Genomic DNA, 23,049 nt, shown 5'->3' with positions numbered 1-23,049 from the left:
CCATAGCTCATCTGAATATGTGCCTATCCAGGCACAATTGTGGTTATGTTAAGCTGGTTTTATTTATCAGAAGACAGTTGTACAGGATCCCGTTGACATGCAACATCTCAGTTGTAATTCCAGTGGAGAAGTGGAGGATTTAAACGTGCTGGTACATGGTGGAATTTAGCCTGGTTGTATTATTTTTATTGTTATGGATTTAGCTGTAGCACTGAGATTAGCAGCCCCACTATTGTTTGGGAATGTACATGGAATCCTAAAAGTAAAGAGGATCTTGGATTAACAGTTTATGCAATGACTGTACCTCTAGCTGCAGTGCAACGTCCAAGAACGCACAGTGCCAGTAGTTCTCTACGCAGCAACCAGCAGCACCCCAAGTACCACTTTTTGGAAACCTTCCCGCCCATGTAGGCCACTGACCTGGCACAGTTTGCTTGGATTTGGATGCATTGTGATGGGTGGAAGTCATTTCCATAAGTCACGTGCAAAGCCTCTCTGCAGACTCCATCTGAACGGAGCTCGTTCAGCCTTGATGACACAATAGAATCTCTTACTTTTATGGAGGATGGGGGAGCTCGCCAAAAAAAGTGATCCCGTCCCTTGCGGTCACTGGTTAAGTTTTGCACAGTTTAAGATTATTTTGATAAAATAATGCGCAGAATTCAACTTTGGAAAATGCAGATATCTAAAAATATTCTTTACGGAGCTACTTATTAACACCTCAGCTTTCAGTCTTGAAAATGAAAGTGATGGGAATTAAACTTTATTCTGTGATGCTAATCTCTTTTTTTTTACAGCATATAGATTTCTTTTGTAAGCTTTTCACTACTCCTACTTAGAGGTCTGGGTTCACTAGCAGGTTGAGAACAGTGGTAGTTACCAGATCTGAACCAGTGGATGTAAAACTCAATATAGAGCAAATATCATTAGTAAGATATAGAATAATTACTCTTCTGAACTGAAAAGTGGAGAACAAATCTGCCAGATTGGTTCTTGTAATTAGTGTTTAATAGATTTTCCATATTTTTGTGAAAAAATGAGAGGTTTTTGCTTGTTCATTATTTGATAGAGTGTTAAATATTCATTGGAATATCAATTCAGTCCTCGGAAAAGTGAGTTGAGGAAGACGATTTTGAATTTGCGGCTGAGGTCTCTTGGATGACCCCATTGGGTTCTTGTCACACTCTAGAGCATTTGCAGATATTAGTTGTGCCACGGAGCCTTTCTGGTTAGATTCTCGTACTGTGAGCTTCTCTTTTCACTTTTCCATACTTGTTATGCCTTCAAAAGTAAAGCAAAAGAGGAGAGAAATTCATCTAGTTTCTTCTGGCCTCTTGGTTTATAAAAAAAAAATTCAGTCATCTTCAGAACCTGGTACCAATCGATATGATTTTTGCTGGAGACCCAGGATCCCGTAGTTTTACATTCCTGGCCACTCTCCTGGTGGTTTTTGTGCAGATTTTAATGGATTATTTTCCGATCATGTTTGTTGTAGCCTGATACGGTTACTGCTTCTTCTTGTGTGGCACCTGGATCAGGTATGAGAGTCACATGTAGGAAGTTAAAGGGCACAGGCTCCTGAGATCTCAGTGAGTCTGATCATGCACTTTTCCAAAACCTGGCAGTCATGAGTCTCGTTCCCTTCAGAGCTTCAGAGTTGGGAAAACCACCTCTCATTTATTTTTATACCCACCATTGTGTACAGTACCAAATCCAGCAGATCTGTGAATTTCTTTTATGTTGCTGACTCTCCTGTAATGAAAACCTATGCTTATGAAACCCTGCAGATTTCAAAAGCAGCTACGAAAATGCCAATAAAAGCAACACTGAGCGATTGAAAGCTGTGGTGGCACAAATTATTTGGGAGCTGTCAGAAATGTGAACTTCTGTTAGTTGACCTAACACTTTTTTATGGAGGAAATGCTGACTGGGTAACTTCTGAAATTATTTTATTTGCAAGCGTCCACTTTCAGATATCCCTGGATGTGTTGTAGTAAGTAGCGGTTTTGCATGCTTACTGCTGTGTTTTGTTGAAGGCACGGCTTGAGCTTTCACGAAAGGAGGCTTTTGAATCAAGAATCATGCACAGCGAAAGGTGTAACATGGGCATAAGGGGGCAGTAGCTCTGTGGCTTGTGAATCCCCAGGTGCGTTAATGCCGGAGGAAGGGAGCGCAGGTCCAGCAGTCGAGGCAGGTGGAGGAGTCCCTGTTCTGTCAAGCCTGCGGCAGACGGTTCACGATGAGGTGATCCCTTGTTATGATGAGCACTTCAAGGAATGTGTGCAGGATGACATGATTGCTCTTGGCAGCCTTTCACTGGAACAGGTCAGAGTTAAAAAGGGAATAGCAGTGTCATTTCTGTCTTCATGACACCAGGCTGTCGATTCTTTGCGCTACCTAATGGAAGCATTTGCTCTTCATCAACTTAAAAAGATCTCATACAGTACATATACCTAATCAGTGTGCTTAAAATGCGTTCAAGACATTAAGGTATTTGAATTAAGTTCTACAAATAAATGAGTAGGTGTTTTAATTTGAAACTTGCCTACATTTATACTGTTATATTCCAAATTATTTCTGTCCTGTAAATTCATGATGGTAAGGGTGGAGAGTGGATATATAGTTTTTATTTTTTTCTAAGGGTATGTCACGATCCCCATGGTGGAGGGGTGAAAAGCTTTTTGAGTGTATTCCTCCTCATAAGGTATTAATCAAAAAGTGATAAAGAAAAAGATTTATGGAGGCACTGCCTTCTCAAAAAGCATATCAAAGAAAAAAAAACACTGAGATAAAAATGGGGGTGTATGCACTGCTGTGCAAGAGTCCTATTCATTTTGTGTTCTGTTCTTTTTAATCAGTTTTTCACTCACACCAGATATGTGGTCATCTTCTGCTGAAGCATTAGACATCTGTAATATAGCTGTTAATCTTCTTAGCTCAGTATAAAATTACCCTTTCGGTTTTATGGATGTGCAGAGAGGAATAAATTATTTCACTCGACAACGGGTCAGTTAGATTTGATTGCTGAATGTGATGGAACAACTATTACAGTGCTTCATATTGGCTGATTATGCATTGTTTGCCATGATATTGTGATCAGTTTTTGGAACATTCTTATCAATGGCAATTAAAGACCAGGTATAGCTACTGTAAGTGACAAACCTGGCTTCTTCTCACTCGGACTATGGTGTATTAATAGCAGTAAATGTTGTTATAATAGTAGAGTATAAAGCACCTGTGGAGGGCTTTTTTATTTTTGATGTTTTAAACATTCATACGTTACTGCATATTGTAAAAGCTGAGTGTGTAAAAGATGTCTTGTGCACACCAGTCTGTATACACATATAAAACATAAAAAGACTGAGCCACCAATAAAACTAAAGAGCTAACTGACATAAATTATACCAGTAACATTATAGGAAAAAGTAAGACCCGATCTCACAAAGTATTGCAGTGAGTAATATGTAATAGTAAGACCTGAGTCATCACATCTTTTGAATAATAAGAAGTCTTATCTACACTAGTGGGAATAAATGTTATTCCACTACAATGGTGTATTTACTCTCTGTCAATTGTGCGCCCACATGTCATTGAAGCAACACATTATGCAAGTAGAGATTTTCTTTCTATTTTGGAATACTATTATTTCTTAAACAGAATATTTTCTTATGTATGAGATGCTTTTATTTAACAGTTGTACTATGGAGATACCGTCTAACGATGCATGTTTTTACTATGCGAGTGTTACCGCAGAAATGTTTATAACTGCCCCAAAATATTTTTGATGTAATCCGTTAGATGTCTGCCTGGTCTTGTCATGTTTTTCTTATTTAGATGATGTTCCTAATTCGTAGACTGTGTGCTTTTCTTCTGCAGGAGGCCTGGTCAGTGAAGCAGAAGAGGCTGATGCTGGGAAAGGAACAAGGAAGAGGGAAAAGACTAATGTCATTCTTAAGGGGAAATAAAAAGGTAGCCAACTGCATCCAAAATGGAGAGATTACTTTCGCAGTGTTAAGTGTGATTTCCTGGGGTATTGTTGGTATTAGCAGAAATGATTTGAATAACATGCCTATTGAGCCAAAAAATACTTTTCTGTTATTTCCTTCACGTCTGAACCATACGTAAATGATTATGTTTTTTGGTGAAAAGGCGTTTTAATTACACTTGCTCTTTTATTCCTTTGAAAGGAGCTAAATATCCAAGGGGACCTTCAAGAAAAAGAAATGAAGATACTTCATGATCAACTTTATGCAGCCTTCCAACAGTATGTTTTCAAAATTGCCAGAATACAGCGCATTCTGTTTTAAAGTCTGATGTCTAGATTTATGCTACTTTAATAGTAATCACTTTTTCCTCTTTGAATTTATTTATTTTAAAAAGCAACATTTTTCCAAAGTGTTTGTGATATATTTTTGTAAGGTCTGAGTGGCTGAATTATGGGTATTTAGCTCTGAGGCAGATAAAATCTGTCCATGTCATTGGACTCAAAAGAAGCATCAATTTTGCTTCATCCGCTGCACACTGGAAACATGCATTTTCCCCCTTACCCTAAAGGCAATAGTATGTTTAAGTTTTTAATAATTTTGCGGCACCATGCTGACTGACATAATAAAATCAGGAAAATGTACATCATTTTTTTTCTTTTGTATATTGTGGGTGTAAGTTGGACACAACTGTCAGCTGAGTGTTGTTTTAGCTATGCAGCAATGACCTACTCTACAAAGCTTTGCCCCGACAAATTCCTTCTGATATCATTGGTGGGTGGCTATTAGATATATTGGGCATAAGAGAGTTTATATGTACTACCTAAGGCAAAATTTCTTAGATTCAATAAGATCTCATTTAAGATTCTTTGAAATGGATGCCAAATGGACTCCTTTTAACGCTTGCAATTCATTTTATTCAAATTATTCTTTTTTAATGATTCACTGATTCACAATTTTTATTATTGAGCGCAATTAATATCCTTATTATATGAGGGTGAGAAAGGGACCCCGGCCTACTTTGTTTGAGAAATTGCAAAACAAGAAAGTAATGAAAATGGCAAGTATCAAAATCTGGCATTCTCTTAACGGGTTGTTTTCCAGTAATTGATCATTGATCTCTCTATGTGCTTTTTTTTAAAAAATCAGGAAAAATCCGATTGGTGGTTTTGGTTTCTGATATAATGTATGAAAAAAGTCTAAAATGTGAAGCCAGTGTAAGACTTTACAAAATGGTTATTCGTTATTAGATATTGCTTTTGGCGGTGAAGTAAAACAAGAGATCCCATATATGCAGGTGGCTGTTAACACAGTTACTGTTATGTTTCAGAGCAGAAAGTCAGTTGCTGAAGGCACTGAAGAAACACAAAGGTGAAGTGACCGCCAAGTACGGAGAATTGACTGAGTCGGGGACGCAGTCAAACAGGGAACAAGGACTTCGGTGGCAGGTAAGGTCTAAACAACCACAGAGGAGCCCAAGAGGTGCTGGGTCAGAAAAAAAAGGGCAGCTGTGTCACACATGACACAGTCTACTGCATGAAAGGATTTGAATGGGAAATGTCTTCTTTTCCGCGAGCTGATCAGTTCAGGTGATTTGTTGTTGCACACCTACAGTACGGTACGTGGGTGTGGTGACTCTGGAAAAGCACGTTGTTTGGGCAGAGGGGAAGCCGCAGTGACGTGGTAAGGTGAGAGGTGACGGCAGCCTGCCTCTCGCAAGGAGGAAGGGGGGCGCCGTGATGTCACGCCGCAAGATGAAGTGATCGAGGAAGCTTCTTCCGCGTCCCTTTCTAAGCCTGTAGAGACGCAGCTTGAGAGCACGAGTGAAAAGAGCAGGAGGAGAAGCCGTTTCGGAGGAAGTGTAGTGACGAGACCGCTGTGCCACCATTGCAGACTTACAGATGTAATGAATCTTCTATCAGCCTTTCCTGCCAGGGTGACAACTCGCTTTGAGGAAGGTTGTAAATGCAAGAGAGATTGTGGTATAATTCCTCAGACTGGCATTTCTGCCCCCCAGTCACCATTCGATTATCTCCCAAATTGCTGTGTTTCAGAGAGATAAAGATTTTTTATGGCTTGCTGACTTGAAACAACCAGCACAGCCAGAAAAGCAATGGCTAACCTGCCATGCATAGTAATTTCATTGGTAAATGACAAAATCTTTGTTTATATGACATTTCCAAAATTACTGCGGCAGATGAATCTAAAATATAAAATGTCACATTTGGCATGCAAAACTATGAAAATATATTTCTGTGCAAAATTCATGGAGGCATTTAATTTAGAATGTGTTTAATAACTAAGTCTGCCTGCATCAGTAATCCTGCCTTGAGGATCGAAAAAGATTGTCATATTTATTCACATATTTTTTTTTTTATTTCCGAAGCCAAAAATTTTAAGGGTAAATGTTCATTGTTAATTAAGATTTACTAATTAAAATGAAAATAATTAACGCGAAAGCTTAATCTCGGAATATTAGGCTATACTTAGAAAGAAAAGAAGTTTCTTTTATATGCCATTTCCTGTATATTAAGGATATTTTAAAAATCAGTCAGTGTGTAACCCTGAAAGAAGTATACATTATAGCTAAGGATGTCTCCCTGCCAAAAATGCTGAGGTTACTTGGTAAGAGCTTTGATCTCATCTGTAGGAGTAGAGTAATGTTATGGCACCTAAGGCTCACATAGGACTCTAGGCACATCAACAACCTAAGATATGGAAAATTGGCTCACTTTGCTTTTTACCTTCCTAGAAAATTTCACTTCACCCGCATCTGTGCACTAAAGCCAGATAATAACACTGTTTAAAACGTGAATTAAAATTAAAGGCTGGTGGGTTATTTAGTCTTACTGCTATGGGGCTTAGAGCCTTAACCTTCTGTATGCAATGTGTAGGCTAAACCGCTTTACCACCAATTATACTAATTTCAGTATTGACTAAATTGGTTTTGTGTATGCAAAGATGCTCAGCAAGGAGATTCAGCAGCATTATGGTGAAGCTAAACATGACTTGTTTCTGACGGATGCTGATTAAGTGGGCAGTGCCAAAGTCTCACTGCTCCGTCGGTACCGTTCTATAAAGAAACTGTTCTTTTTTGTGCACGAAAAAAAAAATAAAGCAGGCATCATGTCAGGCTGTAAGTGAAAGCGCACCTTCATCGAGTGGAGGGCTCTGATTTGTAATTCTGCACAACAGCCGCTCGTCATTCATAGTCTCCTCTCCCTCCGCAGCTCAAGGTCAGGGACCATGGCTGGAATTTCATGATGCCACTCCTATAACAGAGTTCAGCTGATACATGTAATGTTGTGTGGCCTTTCTAGAGAATTTCACAGAAAATGCTGCAGTTACAGCGACAAGCAACGATTTTAGCTAAAGTAACACACTGCTTTTTCATTTAATTGAAAACCTGAACGTAATAGCGACCTTTATAGGACAAATGGTATTGTTTAATTTATAACAAGTTTAAAACGCTGATAGTGTATGTAGTTGTCGGAAATTACAGAATGTGAATTATTTTACAATGCATTTAAAGTGCAAAGCAGTTGTATCTGTCATCGTGCTTGTACAAATGTCTCCTTAAGACAATTTTGGATAGTATTCCAATTAGTCTGAGGATTGGGCTGTATTATACAGATGTCTTTTTAATGTGGTCAGACGGAATGTGAACTCCGTGCTCTGTAGACCTCAAATAGCTGTCAGACACATGTATTAGCCTTCAGTACTGCCAACATAATATCAAAGGGTTTAAAACTGCCTGCTATTTAGATGCAAAGAAATTCCAGAACATGTTCTACACGTGTAATGGGTGAATATTATTATAAGGCCTATTAACGTCAGCCACCAGGATCTGGTCAGTCAGGGGAGGGTCACAAAGAAGGATTATGGCAGCAGTGATTTTTTTTTTGTCTAATGAAAACATCATTTCTGACATGTTCATTTCCATACCTGTTTTCATTCCCCATGCCAGTTTCTCAAAATGTCATACTGCGTGGCACGATCTTTGAATTATTCATAAATCGGCGAACGCGTCTTTTCCGGAGGCTGGTGATCGAAGGCGCCGCTGCTGAGGCACACTGCTAAAGCAATGGTGGCTTTGCATCAGGTCTCTGCTCGCCTGTTCTGCTTTCATGGGGGGGGTGGGGAACCATCGCTGAGCCTTCCAGACTGGCAGTCCTGCGGTCAGAGGACAGGCGCTGCAAGGAAACTGAAGGGCAACGCTGGTTGTCGCTCGGGAGCAGCGACGAGGACAGGAGCTCCCGAGACCAGGGCAGATGCATGATCAGAAATAACTTGGAACCAAACTGTTTTCCAAAGCATGCTATTTTGCTAAAGTAGCAATGGGTATCAACACTCATTGGACATGATGTGTATGTACAGTATGCGAGTTTATGGGGATAGCTGACCGCCACACATCTGCACTCCAGTCCGCTGTGTATCCACTTAACTGCACACTGCTGTGGGGTTTTGTTATGTACCAGACAGGACTATTTTTATCTTTTAAACCTAAACGGGTAAAACGGAAGAGTTGTGTAAGTACTGAGGCACGTCCAAAGCAGAACAGACCAGTCTTTATATCATAAATACAGTATACTATTTAGATGTATGAGACGGTATTACAATTGTTAAAAATTGCGAGCTCAGTGTTAATAGGAAAACCCAAAGAGGCTGGCTGAAGTAACAGCCTCTCGGAGCTGGGGATTGCGCAGGAGTTACACAGTGTCTTTTGCGTCATATTTTTATCCAGCTACTGTACTAAAAAATAAATATAGGTTATCATGTTTTTTAATTCTTATAACCTAATTTAGAATTTAGATAACAACTGTTGATGGAGTAAAATTCAGCGAGATACTTTTGCTAGAATTGCGGTTTTTGAAGACGATACTGCATTGAAGAACGAACTCTTTTTGTGAGGTTATTGGTAAGACGCATACAGTAGTTACTTCAGCTAGTGTTCTTATGAGCCATTCTGTTGTGTGCACATAGACGTGTATAGTCATGCTGAATTTACAAATACACCATATAGAGTACAAATATAGTTACATGCATGTATTTATAATTCTGTAGACATTTGACCTTTGAAGCAGTTTCATATCTCAAGCTGTGCTGTCCCGGTCTCTGTCTTCAGTTATTCCCAGCGCCATGCACTGTGTGTCTTCTCGCTGTCAATATTCCGCATCTGTCTCCCACTTTGAATAATTACTCGTGCTTCTTTTGCCCCCCAGCGAACACACACCTTGATGCAGAAAAATTACTCCCCAAAATGAGTTATTCTCCAAACTGTATTGTTTGTTTCTCCTGTTTGTCAGATGTATGCACTTCTTAAAATATTTTAGCAAAGGAAATGTTTGACAAGGCTGTCTTTAGCTTCCATATGCTAATACAATAGACAGTGTCATGTCTCCTTCAGGCACAATGCTGTATATTAGAGAGCCACCCACGCCTTTTCCCATGCAAGCTTAAGAGTTTCTAGAGGCGCATAGATTTTATATTTAACTTTCTGCTTTCTCAACCCATCCAGAATCTTCTCATTTTTTAACATTTTAAGATAATCGATTTTTTTTAAGGTGAGGTGTCAGTTTCATTTATTATATAGTAAATTTTAAATGGGGGCAGACTGTTCTGTGCAGTTTTGTACAGAAAAGGCTGCACAAGTTCTGGGAATGGAATACGGGATGTTCCTTTGAAAGTGTACAGCACCCTTGCATTGTTTTAGACAACCAACACTCTTCTGTTGCATAGCCATTCACAAGACATTGATCAAGCTGTTTTGCTGTTAGAGAACAGTAGGGTGAGTGCATTGGAGAGCTGACAGAAGGGGAACCGTTTAGTGTACCCACCTTGTCTTTGCTTGTAGTAGTTTGTAAAAAATCAGCCATTCATTCGGTATCAGAAAACCACTAATTCCTTGTAAGGGTTGTGGAAACCCAGAACCAGAACCCAGAAGCATGGTGTGCCAGATCAGACAACACACTGGAGTGGACACCAGTCCATCCCAGTGGGGAGAGACATGTAGGGACCATTAAGAGATAGCTTTGGGATGCGGGAGAAACGAGCAGCACTCAGAAAACCCACTCAGTGGGAGATCACACGAATTCTAGACACAAGCTGCTCAGAAAGCTCTATCTCACCGAAGAGCCCGTGACCTTCCTTTTATTCCATAGTGCGTCCTGTGTAATACAGATACACCTACACTGCTACTGTATCACTAAGCATGTCCGGAAGAGCAGTACTTACCAAATATCAGCCAATATAAATGCCGCAGTTCCTTCAAGTAAAAACACACACAAGAAGTGAAGATGTATATCTACAGTATAATACGGGGTACGGTGTTCTGGGGAGGAGAAGGAGAAGGCTGGCTTTCAAGAAAAGAAAGATTTTCTCAGAATTCCAATAAAAATAGAAGAAGGAGGCTTTGACATCTTAAGTTGGTTACTTCTCCATCTTCTGATGTCTGCACATTGTTTCCCTTTGCATCAGTGTGTTTAAACCCTTCAGTAGTGTGAACTGTGTCCATTGTTTTAGGTCGGCTGGAGCAAAGCCCCACAGCCTGTTGAGATCCAGATAAGATGTCTCCGTGGTGTGAGGGACAAACTGCCCAAAGGACGCTACGCCCTGAGGATCTCCCTATACAGCCGTCTTGGGGGACAGGCTCTTCGGTGGTCCAAAATCAGAGACCACCAGCGGGCCGCCACAACTTCATCGGTCGGACATGGCGGGAACTTCTATGACTCAGAGTTGCAGTTCACACAGAGTGTCTTCATTGTAAGCAGAGTGCTGTTTCAGATAAGTGCCATAACCTCGTAATGAACACATTTGTTCCCCCTTATGGTGAGGAATATGTTTTTATTCAACAGGGAAAGAACAGGATATGATTTGCGGTGTGGCGGTTCATTCAATAAAAACCCCACTTTATTGAAAAGATGCTGGGGGAATCTTTTCAAAAACATAGCCTTTGAGAAGTTTATGATGAAAAATAAAAAAAAATACATTCTTCATATGAAAGTCATTTTGGCTTTGGAAGGTTGGGGATTAAAGCACGTTTAGTTCAGAGTTCTGGAAATCTTTGAAGTGGAAAAGTAGCAGAGAATTTCAAAAATATTTTAAATGATAATCATCTCAAACATAATGATACATGTAAGCTAAATAATAACAGTTAATCTAAATGTTCAGCTATTATTACAGTCATTCTTTACAATTTTCTCTTTTTCAATGGCGTACACTTTGCCTGTGTGCACTAATATTAAAATTGAAGGGGTTATGAAACATTATATTAAACAGTTGCTGTGTTTATACATGAGGATAGAAAGAGTAGTATTAAAATGTGCTGGAGAACCTCTGTGTTTTACTTCAGGGAAATCCAATATGAATAAAACAGCAACTTTTCAAACATGACATTTAATCCATGCATGTAAATCAAACGGGAGATCTATTATTCATTATTATAAGGGCATAGTATTTTATTGGATTGAAAATGAAGTACAAATGCTGTGAAAAATTTAGTGTCTTTTCTTGGGGTCTTGGAGCACTTATCATTCAGCCCGCTAGACTTCACTGGCTCTCATAATAAAAAAAAAATATCAGTCAGAGTATTTTAAAAGTAGCAGTCTTTGATAACAAAGCCAGATACTTGAAGAGGTATTTTTAATATGCTGTCACATTTCATATTTTATGCACCCTTAAATGCTAATGTGATGTATAAGGAATATTGTTAATATTTGCACCTTATTAGTCATACCCAGAATTTCCTTCTCTAAATTGACTTTACGATGCTGCATTTATCAGAAACTGATTATCATGACCTAAGGTACTCATTCTTAAAATATGATGAGTTCAACAATTTTCAGAGGATTATTTAGCATGTGTCAGCATATATCTTGCGATAGAAAGCTTTCCAATACGGAAATGCGATAGGTGATTTTTTATTTTTAATTTAATCCAAAGAAATTATCTCCTGAAGGTTGATTTTCAATTTTTTATTTAATTTTTGGTAAAAATATGTAGTAAATGGTTATCTGTAGGTCCCATTTTGGATGTTAAAATATGTATATATCACGAGCCTAAATTATTGCTTTCATTAAGTTGCTGAAATGTAAAAAATCAGTGACGATTTCTGCCTTCCTGCCTATATCACATAGTTAATTAAATTTAGTAACAATAAAGCATGCTGTCCAGAATTACAGATCTTGCTTTAAATATGTTTACTGATGATAACAATTAAGCTTTAACCTTGTTTACAGCGTTGTTTTCCAACTCTTCTTTTTCATGCTCCACCTTATTGAATCCTGATTATTTTGCATGCCTGCCTCATTGATATTTCTAGAAAATTACCTTATGTTTAATGCACGCATCAATTCTTTAAAAGTAGTGTTATGCTGAATTCTCTTCACATCTGATGTCTTTGGTTCAGCTGATGTAAGGGTCTGTAATAGATACTTTAGCTAAAACCCTGTTTTGCTTTGAGTAAAGATGGGAGACACTTAAGAGTCTGCCTTATTTTTTGCTCACTTGACCACAGCTTTCCTAGCACATTCCTGTCCGTGTTGAGACTCAATTGCAACCAAAAGAAAAAAAAAACCATGTTCAGTGAGACCACTATGATTGCTTTTTTTCTTTTGTGGGTTTGTTTTGCGAGCGCTGAGGGCTTCCTGACAAAGTTGTTGTTTTGCGTGGACAGAGGATAAAATAGAGTCAGTTGTGGTGTAGTGTGATTCCTGAACGATTACTATCAATAGACCGTAGACCTTGGATTAAAGCATTAAGGTCATTCAGAAGCAACGGCTTCCCTCAATACAATACAGTGTTTACTGTCACCCAGCTGCTTCGTTCAGATACTCTTGCAGATGTGGTTCTTGTTTATATATTTTTTTCTTTTCTCCAAACGTGATGATCAGATTTGTATGAGAGTATCAGGTTCAGTCCTCCTGTATGCTTTGCCCACGTTATCTTGCGATTTCTGGAGTGTTCGTTGCGGCTTCTAAGAGGAAATAAGGAATTAGCAATTGTAGGAGGAAGCCAAGAGCTTATTTTTGTTTCCTTCTTGCTTCTACAGGAATGCAGCAGTTCAATTTTATCCTTCTTAAAGATTCTTGCGAGGCTTCTCATGAAATTAGGTTGGGCCCACGGTCTTTATGTGGTGTTTACTTCAAGTGGGAAGCATAAGATTCAGAATCTTAATATTGAAGAAAAAAAGAGGCAAGGCGTGCGATGATAAACAAAATCTTTGGAATTGGTCCCAATCTCATTATTTTTCTGAAGTCCGCCATCTTCTTTTCATAGCCCTGATCCCATCACGACCACACTCTCCTTTGCAGTCTTTTAACTTCATTTCTCAAAGACAGAAAAGAAAGAAAAGGAGATTTTGAATAAACCATCTTGTTTTTCTGTGACAATCTGGACCTAATGATGTTTTTTTTTTTTTCCCTTTGGAGTCTGCTAAAGATGTCAGTCTTTTTCCAATGAAACTTGATATGCATAATGGGTTAATAACAGGTGCCACTGGATAAGAGTGTTTTGTTTCTCAGGCTAACAAATTCCTTAATGTGACTTTCTCAGACGAGCCCAGTAAAGACAGCTTCCATTTTTCTGTTTGTTATGGTTTATGCTTCTGTTTCAGTAAATTAGCTGTAGAAAAAATCTTTTTAATATCCATCATATGCAATATTATGCCATAACTTGTGGCTTGACTCAGGCACAACCTATCATTATTCAGGTGACACTGAAAGCAGATTAGCAAGAATACACATGATTTATGTAATAAAACAAGTCTTTGCACTTTTCTATTAGAAATAAGAGAAGGATGAAATATTTCTCTAGTGATTGATGAAGTGGTATACTCTTCCTTGTCAGATCATTTTTTAGACTTGATTCCAGTGTACTGTTCTTTGAGTACATAAAATTCTAGATGTGTGGTTGCATAATAAGAACACCAGGAACACTATTGACAGTATTGACTGTAATTGTGTTTCCTATTGGCTTTATACTGCATTAAACACATTCAATAACTTTGTTGTATATGTATACGTTCTTTTAAAATATATGCATTTAAATATGATCTGTTATTTGTGCATGATGCCTCTTAAGTGTGCAGTTACATTGAAACACTTTGTTATAAGATTAAATACAGTAATGCTATTTAGAGTTCTTGTAAGAAAAAGTGCCTTTGATCACAGAGCCGAAAAATATGTATAACAATCAAGTTCGCATCCAGTCATTTTAAATAAACTGGATCTTGTAATAGATCTCAAGCACTTCTGTGCTTTGGTGTGCCTTATGTAAACACACTTGCATACATATGTGCTAAGAAATTTCTAAATGCATTAAGATTGAGGGAAATTGGAAAGTGCAAATTTCTTGAAATATTTTATGTTTTTTTTTTAGGTCTTACCTGCTCCAAGTGAGGTCCAGCCAGAGATGATCCTCCTGTTTGAGATGCTGTCTGGTGAAAATACTCCCAGCAGTGACCTGTTTGGCTGGGGTGCCTTTCCTGTATGTGACTGCCGATTTGAGATCGTGGAAGGACAGTTTAAATGCCCTTTGCTGAGAGGCCAGCCCGATCCCGCTATTGACCAGTTCCAGAAGATAGAGGATCTCATGTCGTCCGACTTGGATAACTGGTTGTGCAATCTTTACTTTCAGGTGCTGTGTGTTTTCTAATTCACCACACCTCCGTGGTTACAGCGCAGCTCAACAGACCACCTACCACATGAGCACATGCAATTAGCTGATTTTTGTACTCATCCGGAATTAAAAAAAATGACCTTATGTATGATTATTTGGAATCATGGGAGACGGGGTAGAGATTAAAAAAAAATTCTGAGAAGGCATACGCTACAGTTGCTGTATTTATATATAAAGTGTCTAATTAATAACGGCCTAACTGCATGAAGCAGAAGCAGTTGAATCTTGTTTGTGTTTTCAACATGTTTCGTTATTGTGCTTAGATATGGCTTTGTGCTACATTCTATAGTGTAATGAGATAAGTACAATAATAATAGTTTTCACACAGCCGTTTCCCTGAACCTCAAATTTCCTGGACTGATGTCATCCTCACTGGGCTATTTCTAGGTAAAGAAACTTCCCCGCTGCGATCCCAAGCACCAGGAATATGAGGTCACCCTTCAGATCCCTCAGGCTTGCCAGAGCCCGGACAGCTTGTATACCTGCTGGGTGACTAAAAGGCACCAAAAGGACTGCAACACCAAGGAGTCTCATCTGAGATCTCAGTTCAGCCTGTCTCCTCACTATGACCATTCTCTGGCATCCCAGCAAGGTCAGTCACACCAACATCATCTTCATTAGGTCCCCAAGGTCACATATGTGTTTGTGTATCGTAACTAATATATAGTATATTGTAACTATTAATTTGTCGTAACTAATATATTTTATGTTTTGAACAGATTTCCTATCAGAAATCTGTTTGGGCTTGAGAGGTGTAGTCTTTACCACTGTGTTAAAAATGAAACGATAAACACAAGATGTTATGCTATAGTAATACTCCTCCTGTGCGTACACAAGGTCACGTATTTACATATTTAACAGAACAGTGCAGCCAGCAGACAGATGATTAGGGCTTAAATGATGTAAGCAGATGGCAGTGCACTGCTACAGTTGAATGACCGTTTGCCCAAGAATGTGAGCAGTTGCGATGACTAACATGGGGAAATATTTTGATGAGCAAAGATTGCATGTGAATCCAAGCAATGCATATACCCTGTTCCATTTTTATTCACACAGCAGATCAGTTTGATCTTGCATATACTTTTATTTTTGTTCTTGTTTAAGAGCATATTGTTGTGATACAATGGTTTTAGATTCGTGTTGCCTTAAAATGAGAAGTGAAGTGCTGAAAAAATCAAATCATTGTAACGTATTTGCAAAGTGACAGAAATTAATTTTATTATTCCTTTCCGAATTACTTTTGACTTAATTTTTGTTATTATGTACTCTTTTAAAATGTGATGTTTATGAAGACTTCTGATGGCGCCTGACCTGGATGCTGGCATAGTTTGGATCCTCTTGCACTTAATACAAGCTATCAAATAAATGTTGGAGAGCCATTCAATCTTACCTTCAGCAGGTAGGAGAGAGGATTGCAGCCCCTTGATGACAAGCAGCTGTGCAGTGCGTGAATCATGACAGTATGAGGCAGTCGGCAAAACAGCTATCCCTGCTTAATTCCTGCCTGCCTGAATTAGAACCAGCAAGAATTGTATGGTTTACCTGATGAGGAATGTCAGAGTTTAAGATTCTTGTAACATTTGTGCAAAAACAGCTACCAAAATAAATCCTCTTCTGGGATGCCTCTTCATGGATGTTATAAAGGAATACAGTGGTTTATGATGGCTCTGGCTGAACTAGTACCTGCCTCTTTAAACTCCATCTCTATACTGGCCGACAGCTCATCCTTAAGGCTGCCTCCCCCCCCCCAAGCTGATGGAAAGTTAACTCTTGCTCTCCTTGGATTGTTATGCTCTGACAGCACTGTGCTCACGGCACAGTGCACACGTTTTTCACCTTGGTGCAGGCATTGCTTTGCCTCACTGAAGTGTGGATAGAAAGACTATCCACAATGAACATTCCAGTCTGTTCAGCATGGCACACGAAATGAAAAAGTTCATCTATGGGCTCATGTTTTTCTTTGCTGACTTCTTTAGGTTGCCATCATGTTGTCACTGTTGTGCCGTGGCCTAGTTTAATCACATTTATGTTGGGCTTTTGTGGGTCGGTGTTTTGGTTTTGGTTCATATCACCAGTAGCTGAAGTTTTCTTGTTTTCAGTCTGTTGTAATGAAGGCCCTAGCAGTTCTACTTGTCTGCTGTTTCTCTCAGCTAGTCAGTACAATTTTTGTCATGTTCATTCTGCTTAAAACACATTTGTACTTCTTTTCTATCTGGTCATTCAGCATTCATCATATATCGTATTATATGTAATTTATACAGCGTCAAATGTTAGATGTTAATTGTATAATATACTTATTTCCCCCCTGCCTGTTACTGATGTGTTTTCTGTTAAACGTGTCCAGTTCTGAGGAGCTGGTTGCCGTTTACTGCTATGTTTTGAAGTCTCTTTAAATATTAGCAAATTATGTTAATTACACGGAATGCATTATTTCACGAGACTCATCTCAATCCTACTGATGGTTATGGATTTTTCAATAAATCCCTGCCTCTTCCTTGTGCGCAGAATAAATCGAGGCGGTGGAGCAAATTAATAGGCAAATTAATTTTACTATCAATGATTTTAGCAGTGGAGCAGCATGGTGGCTTTGCAGTTTTTCTTATTGCTTTTGTGTTCTGGGTTTTATTCCAACCTAGGGTGTCTTTTCCGTGTCACTTTTGCATGTTCTCCATGTGGCCACTGTGGTGTTTTCTGATTCCACTAGTATTCTTCCACAGTATAGTTTAAACGGAGACTTACCAGTTGTGAGTTGCAGGGTGTTATGGCTGCTGACCACACTTAAATTGCTGATAGAAGTATGGGATGACGTCAGCCTTTTAAAAGTAAGATCTGTAAGAGACCTCTTTTCATAGATCTCAAGACATCATGTCTAAGAAAGCTTCTTAAAAAAGGTAAAGAAGAATTCTACCTACTGTATGAGCCTCACCTCCGGAGCCCAGGGTCCTACAAACTGTTTATCCTTTTCGCTGCCTTAAAGATATCAATAATGATATAAGTGATATTTTGCATTACAAGAATGTATTCTGTATGTCACCTCTCAGTGCTATGAGGACTGTTAATTTTGTTGTTTTTTTAATAAAAATACTTCCATGACGGTAAAACCAAGAATCTGTATGTATTTCAATAGCTCGGCTAGGAAAGTTCTTTTTGTGAGCGCACAGCTTTCAAAGCAGATCTTGTAGAAATCTGATGGGGACCTATAGTGGGCCTCCACCATGCTTTTCTAGCCACAGTGAATCTGCACAATAGAAAGATCTCCTTTTGGGACAACTTCCGAGTCGGGATTTAGTGTTCATACGGATGTTTTTCTTTATAAATAGTCGTAACTGCGGTGAAGTGGTGTGCAGGTGGGATTGCACCTGTTGCTTGCTGGGTGAGGCTCCAGCTTCCACATGGCCCTGAAGTGGGTGAACATTAGAGAATGGGCGGATGGAATAATGGCAATAGCTGTGGTGTGCAATTAAAAAAATACAATTAAAATGTTGGTATGAGTTCCATTCAAATATATGCTTAAGAATAATCACAGTAGACAATTAAGAGCCTCCAGATTTACAAAAATTATTTAATAGTGACTAATTTCACCTCTTAATGCAGCATGTACATATTTTTTTCTAGCTGCAGATAGGCTACATTTGTCTGGGGAAACAATAGACGAGGATAAAGGCCACATGCAGTGACTGAAATCATATTTTGCATTGTGTGTATTTTAAAGAGATTTATAAGTATGATTTGAACATTGATAATGCTCTAGTTTTAATTACCTGCAGTAGGTCGCTATGTGTATCGGTGGGAAAGGAAAAAGAGCTAAGCAGTTGATCTGTGAAGTTTGTAAGCTCTGTTTACCATTGCTTGAATTGTCTGGGCCTTCCGTGCTAAAGTATGGTCGTCACAGACTGAAGCCATTTGATCGTTGTTCACTTCACAATTAATCCGGTTTTCAAGGTGCAGTAATCCCATATGATTTAGGGAGTGTGGCTGTGGTATTCAGGAGTGTTTCATATCACTTCTGCACGTGCAAGGTCCACCAACATGGTTTAAGAACCTACAGCGTCTGCAACTGAAATCGTAAATCATCTGGGGAGATAGGAAAGAATGGAAATAGAAAAGAGGGGTTTGCATTGTTAATATTTCAATGGGCAAGAGGATATATAAGGAACAAGTAATAGGTTTATTCCATACTGAAAAGAGAAGAAAGAACACAACATTTTCTCTCTTCTCTTTTTGGCATGGGATAAACCTATTACTTGTTCCTTTGCAGCCTACGCATGCTGACGCAGCTCCCCACCTGAACTACTTAAAAAGAATATATATATACTGTATAGGAATATGTAAGAATATGGGATTAGCTGACACCATCCTAGCATCCGAATGTATTTTGGCTGGTGGTACTCAGTGACTTGCTGGGACCTGTTGCCCTGAACTTCATAGACAGAAAGATCAGGCCAAGGTTGGAACACTAGCTCCTTGGCGAAAGTCAGGAAACCCACTGCAAGTCCAAGTCACATGCTAGCACTGCCTGTTGAAGAGCGGTCTAAGCACTTTGCACTGTCACGGGCCACTGGTTTTCCTCTTCTTTATTTTCCAAAGGAGCAGTCCTTCCAACTTTCACATGTGTGTTCTGTGGCAGGAGTTCTAAATCACACCACTCAACACCGCTCAACAGCCCCAGAGAGCTCGATCTGAGTCAGTGACCTTGTTGGTACAGTACTGCTTTGTAGAATTTGAAGTGAGTAAAGCTGCATTACATATATGACATATTTAAAAGCAGTTTCTATGGCTTGCTTACTTTTAGATGATATCATGACGTTATTGTATTTGGCAGATGCCTTTAACCATGGAGACCTACAGAAATAGAAGTTGTTATTAAAAAAAATAAAATAAAAGTTTGCAATTTCTGGCACAAAAACATTTTCCTGAGTTTGATCAAACTGAACTAACATGGTGGGTTTGGTTGGATATGAACCCTAGGCACTTTTACATACATATAGTATATCTTTTAAAAAGTCATTGCACTTTTAGGATTAGTTTGTCCTTATTCTTTTTCATCTATAACACAAATACACCATTCAGAAGATTAAAAAACCCAGGATTTAAACAGATATAAAGAAAAAAATGTTTGGCTGGGAATTCCTGGGCACTAAGAAGTTATAACATGCAAAATCCATTGCATTTTTATTGTTGTTTTCATCTTTTCAAGTACTTAGAGGCCTCAGTAGGCTTGTACTGCAATGCATTAAGTAGGCTATATTTGATAGGGAAAGACAGCACAGAGATGTAGAAATGAGTAAACAAACACAATATGGGGTAATTCGTTTCAAATTAAGAGTTTTTAAATTCTCATTTGATGTCTTCCTGGCCGTTGACAATTTAAAGAAAAAAATAACGCCGGGGAAAGCGAAAGGCAAATGAAGTAATTTACACTTGTAGCTTACTGTATGCAGAATTAGTGATAATTCTGTGGGTTAATGTTCTGCAGCAAATGCAACAACTGCATTCTGAGTGTAAATACCAGCCTTTATTAACTGTGTTGTTGCTGGTTCCTATTCAAGCAATACATCTCGAACTATAATGTGTTAGCGACGGTACTCAATCGATTGATCGGTTCTTACTTCAGTGTTCTCTGCAACAAGTTGCCACAGAGTACTTTACAGATAAAAAGTGTAATAACAAGTATAGTACATAATGGGCGAATCCACGAGTTGGTGGATATACTGTATATATAGGTAGGTCACTATATGCTGATGGGCATGTTTTTTTTTCCCCCATAAAATAAAAATAGAATGGAAATAACAAATAGGAATAATGCTAAACATCGTGCATAGAGGAGAAGAAGTGAAATAATTCTGTTCAGGTCCAAGGCCTAAGGCCTCCAGCCATGCTCACAGGCCCAGATCACAGTCATCAGGGCCGAATACCGATGTCCTGTCTGGACAGACCAGTACCTTGTCAGAGGCTAAAGGGTTAGGGCTAGGCAAATCAGGGTTCTGAGGTTCCAGGTGCACTGTCCCCCATCAGGGAAGTCTTGGTTTATATCCACGCTGTGCCTCCTGCCAGTCTCGATGAGGTATTAATACCTCGCTAATGGGAAAATATCGTTTATAATAAAATGTAGGCTTCCTCTGTAAAGAAACCTACTTTTACCCTGACTTTCACACAGGTTAATGTCTTTCCTTATTCCTTACTAACTTTCCTCCCTATGTTATTCACATTTTATACTTTCTGCATTAAGTGCCTACCTGTCTAATAGTGACTCCTGTCCACAATGATCTTACAACAGAATAACCTCCAACTCTCTGAGTGACCATCTGTACGGCTTTTCATCTGTGCGGGAAAAAAATGACTTGCTGAATCCATTGGCCTGAACTATAAACAACGAGATAAAACCATGGGGGACTGAAAGGTTCTTACATCACGTGATGTTACATTGAAGGTAGGGAAGGTGGGAAAGCCAACACGAAGGAGAATTGCTCGTGTCTTGTATTTCATTTAGTCGATTTGCACATTGAAACATTTGTTTTTTCGTCAAGACTTGCTGATTGGTGTTTGCTGTGTGTTTTGCAGCCCATGTTGAATACCCAGATGGAAACCAAAGGACCTCAATTTAGATTAATGATATCATTAGATGTGTAAGCACTCCACAACTCAAGGCCCGAGTATGTGATAAGCCTGAGACTTATTACAAATTACTTTCTCGCTGTTGGCTTCTTTAGGGTTCCTCGAAGGAAGTGTCAGAAATCCTGCCGCAGAGAAACACGTTGATTATTCGCAACAAATGTGAAAACTCCAACATATGGGACCTTGTGTTCTGTGTTGTAATCATCCCCGGCAGTTTGGTCATATTCTAATTATGATGAAACGGGCTGACAATATAGAAAGGGAATAGTGTACTTAAAACTTCAGTGCTTGGTGCTAACTTGTCTGACTGTGGAAATGACATTGCTGGCCAGCTACTGAACTGGGGAGCTGCTGCCAGGCTGCAGCTAGGGTGGAGGGGAGGGAGCTCAGTGAGTAGTGCACAGAGCTGTGGGCCGTCTGTGACACAGTGCGCATTTATACGTAGAAGAGCAGACGGGTAAAATTCCAGTTTGACCTCCTTCCGCACCTCTGTTAAGCACCATGTGCGTTATGTGAAAAAATCATTTTAAATCGGACTTCTGATCTCTTTCACTGTGGTGGTGATATTCCCTGGGTCACTCAGGTTTTTGGTACACACAGGGACGCTCTGCAGAAGAACTCTTCCGTTCCCTTTTGAAACTCGGTAAAAGTTTATGTAATTGCCTTACTTCTCATTGTGCTCCATTTGTCGAATCATTTATTTCTATTCATTTATCTAATCATTTTAGAATCATTTAAGCTGGGAGACAATCATGCTCGTTGTGGAGGCTCATACACATGATAAACTCATTTAATTGTGTTGTTGTTAATAATGTTGCTGCTGAATGTGAGAAGCAGAAATGTGGGTCCTTTGTAAGAGATGTCCACAAACCCACTATGTGAGAATCTTTGGACACTTTGTTAGTGTAGACTGGACGTTGAACATTCTCTGTGGACCCCCTAATATCCCTGTACACAATTTTGTGTGTACGCTAAAGTTCACTTAAAATGTATGTACTACTTAGTTACAGGAAGGAATGTCAGAGATGAACAGCACATTATTAAATTATGGATACTGCAAGAAGAAGTCTGTGTTAACACCTTTCAGTTTGGTTAACCTCTTAGAAAGATGATGTCAGAGGGTACAGAAAACTGTCTTGCTAACACTTGCTATGTTTTCATCTACAGTAGTCTTGTGGACTGTTCCACTAAATAAGTTCATGTTTTCATGAACTGGAATTCAGATCATTTTGCTATACTGTACCTATAAATGCTCAAAACAGAAATAAAATCACAAAGAGTTAATCAGCTTAGGTTTTGTGATTCATAATGTGAAATACAAAAGTATTGTTCCAGAAGAACACGTAAATAAACAGAAGGCATATCTGTTTTCGATTTGGAATGCAGTGTATGTGTACTATATAAAATCACATGGGCTTTAAGAAAATGCATCACAACACACTGCCTCAGCAATCATTTAAGTCTGTGCTGTGTACATGTGTTGTTCATTGTACTTAGTATAGCACTTCTGTTATTCATATTGATTTTTGGCAGTGCTCATCTTTATTTATCAGTTTTAAAACTTTCAGGATTCCTAAGCTTTAAGCCTTGTGCAGCCTTTTAATTCTAAATGAGTTCTGACAGGTCTGCTGGGTAGTAACCTGGCCCATTTTAAAGTGATGCTGGCTGACAGCTCCATACTGTTCTCAGAGCAGGGGAACATGTGGAAGAAATTGTTCTTTTACATTTCACAGCTTGTCACTTCCTCTGCAGGACAACCTTTGACCTCCCATAG

The 23,049-nt window shown here is 39.0% G+C and overlaps 1 protein-coding gene across 1 annotated transcript in view; it reads left to right on the top strand.

The window, feature by feature from the left end:
- Positions 1 to 23,049, top strand: part of ofcc1 (orofacial cleft 1 candidate 1) — a 106,941-nt gene that overhangs the window by 24,179 nt on the left and 59,713 nt on the right. Inside the window, exons 7-13 of the mRNA XM_069190880.1 lie at positions 2,147 to 2,325; positions 3,877 to 3,969; positions 4,188 to 4,264; positions 5,314 to 5,431; positions 10,506 to 10,745; positions 14,361 to 14,618; positions 15,048 to 15,252. Coding sequence (XP_069046981.1) covers positions 2,147 to 2,325; positions 3,877 to 3,969; positions 4,188 to 4,264; positions 5,314 to 5,431; positions 10,506 to 10,745; positions 14,361 to 14,618; positions 15,048 to 15,252 — 1,170 coding nt within the window. The remainder of the gene's footprint in view (positions 1 to 2,146; positions 2,326 to 3,876; positions 3,970 to 4,187; positions 4,265 to 5,313; positions 5,432 to 10,505; positions 10,746 to 14,360; positions 14,619 to 15,047; positions 15,253 to 23,049) is intronic.

Source organism: Lepisosteus oculatus, chromosome 6 (genome assembly GCF_040954835.1).
Source record: "Lepisosteus oculatus isolate fLepOcu1 chromosome 6, fLepOcu1.hap2, whole genome shotgun sequence".
In the NCBI taxonomy this organism is placed as follows: domain Eukaryota; kingdom Metazoa; phylum Chordata; class Actinopteri; order Semionotiformes; family Lepisosteidae; genus Lepisosteus; species Lepisosteus oculatus.
Note: the sequence above shows the minus strand (reverse complement) of the source record. Positions and strands in the feature narration are given on the sequence as shown.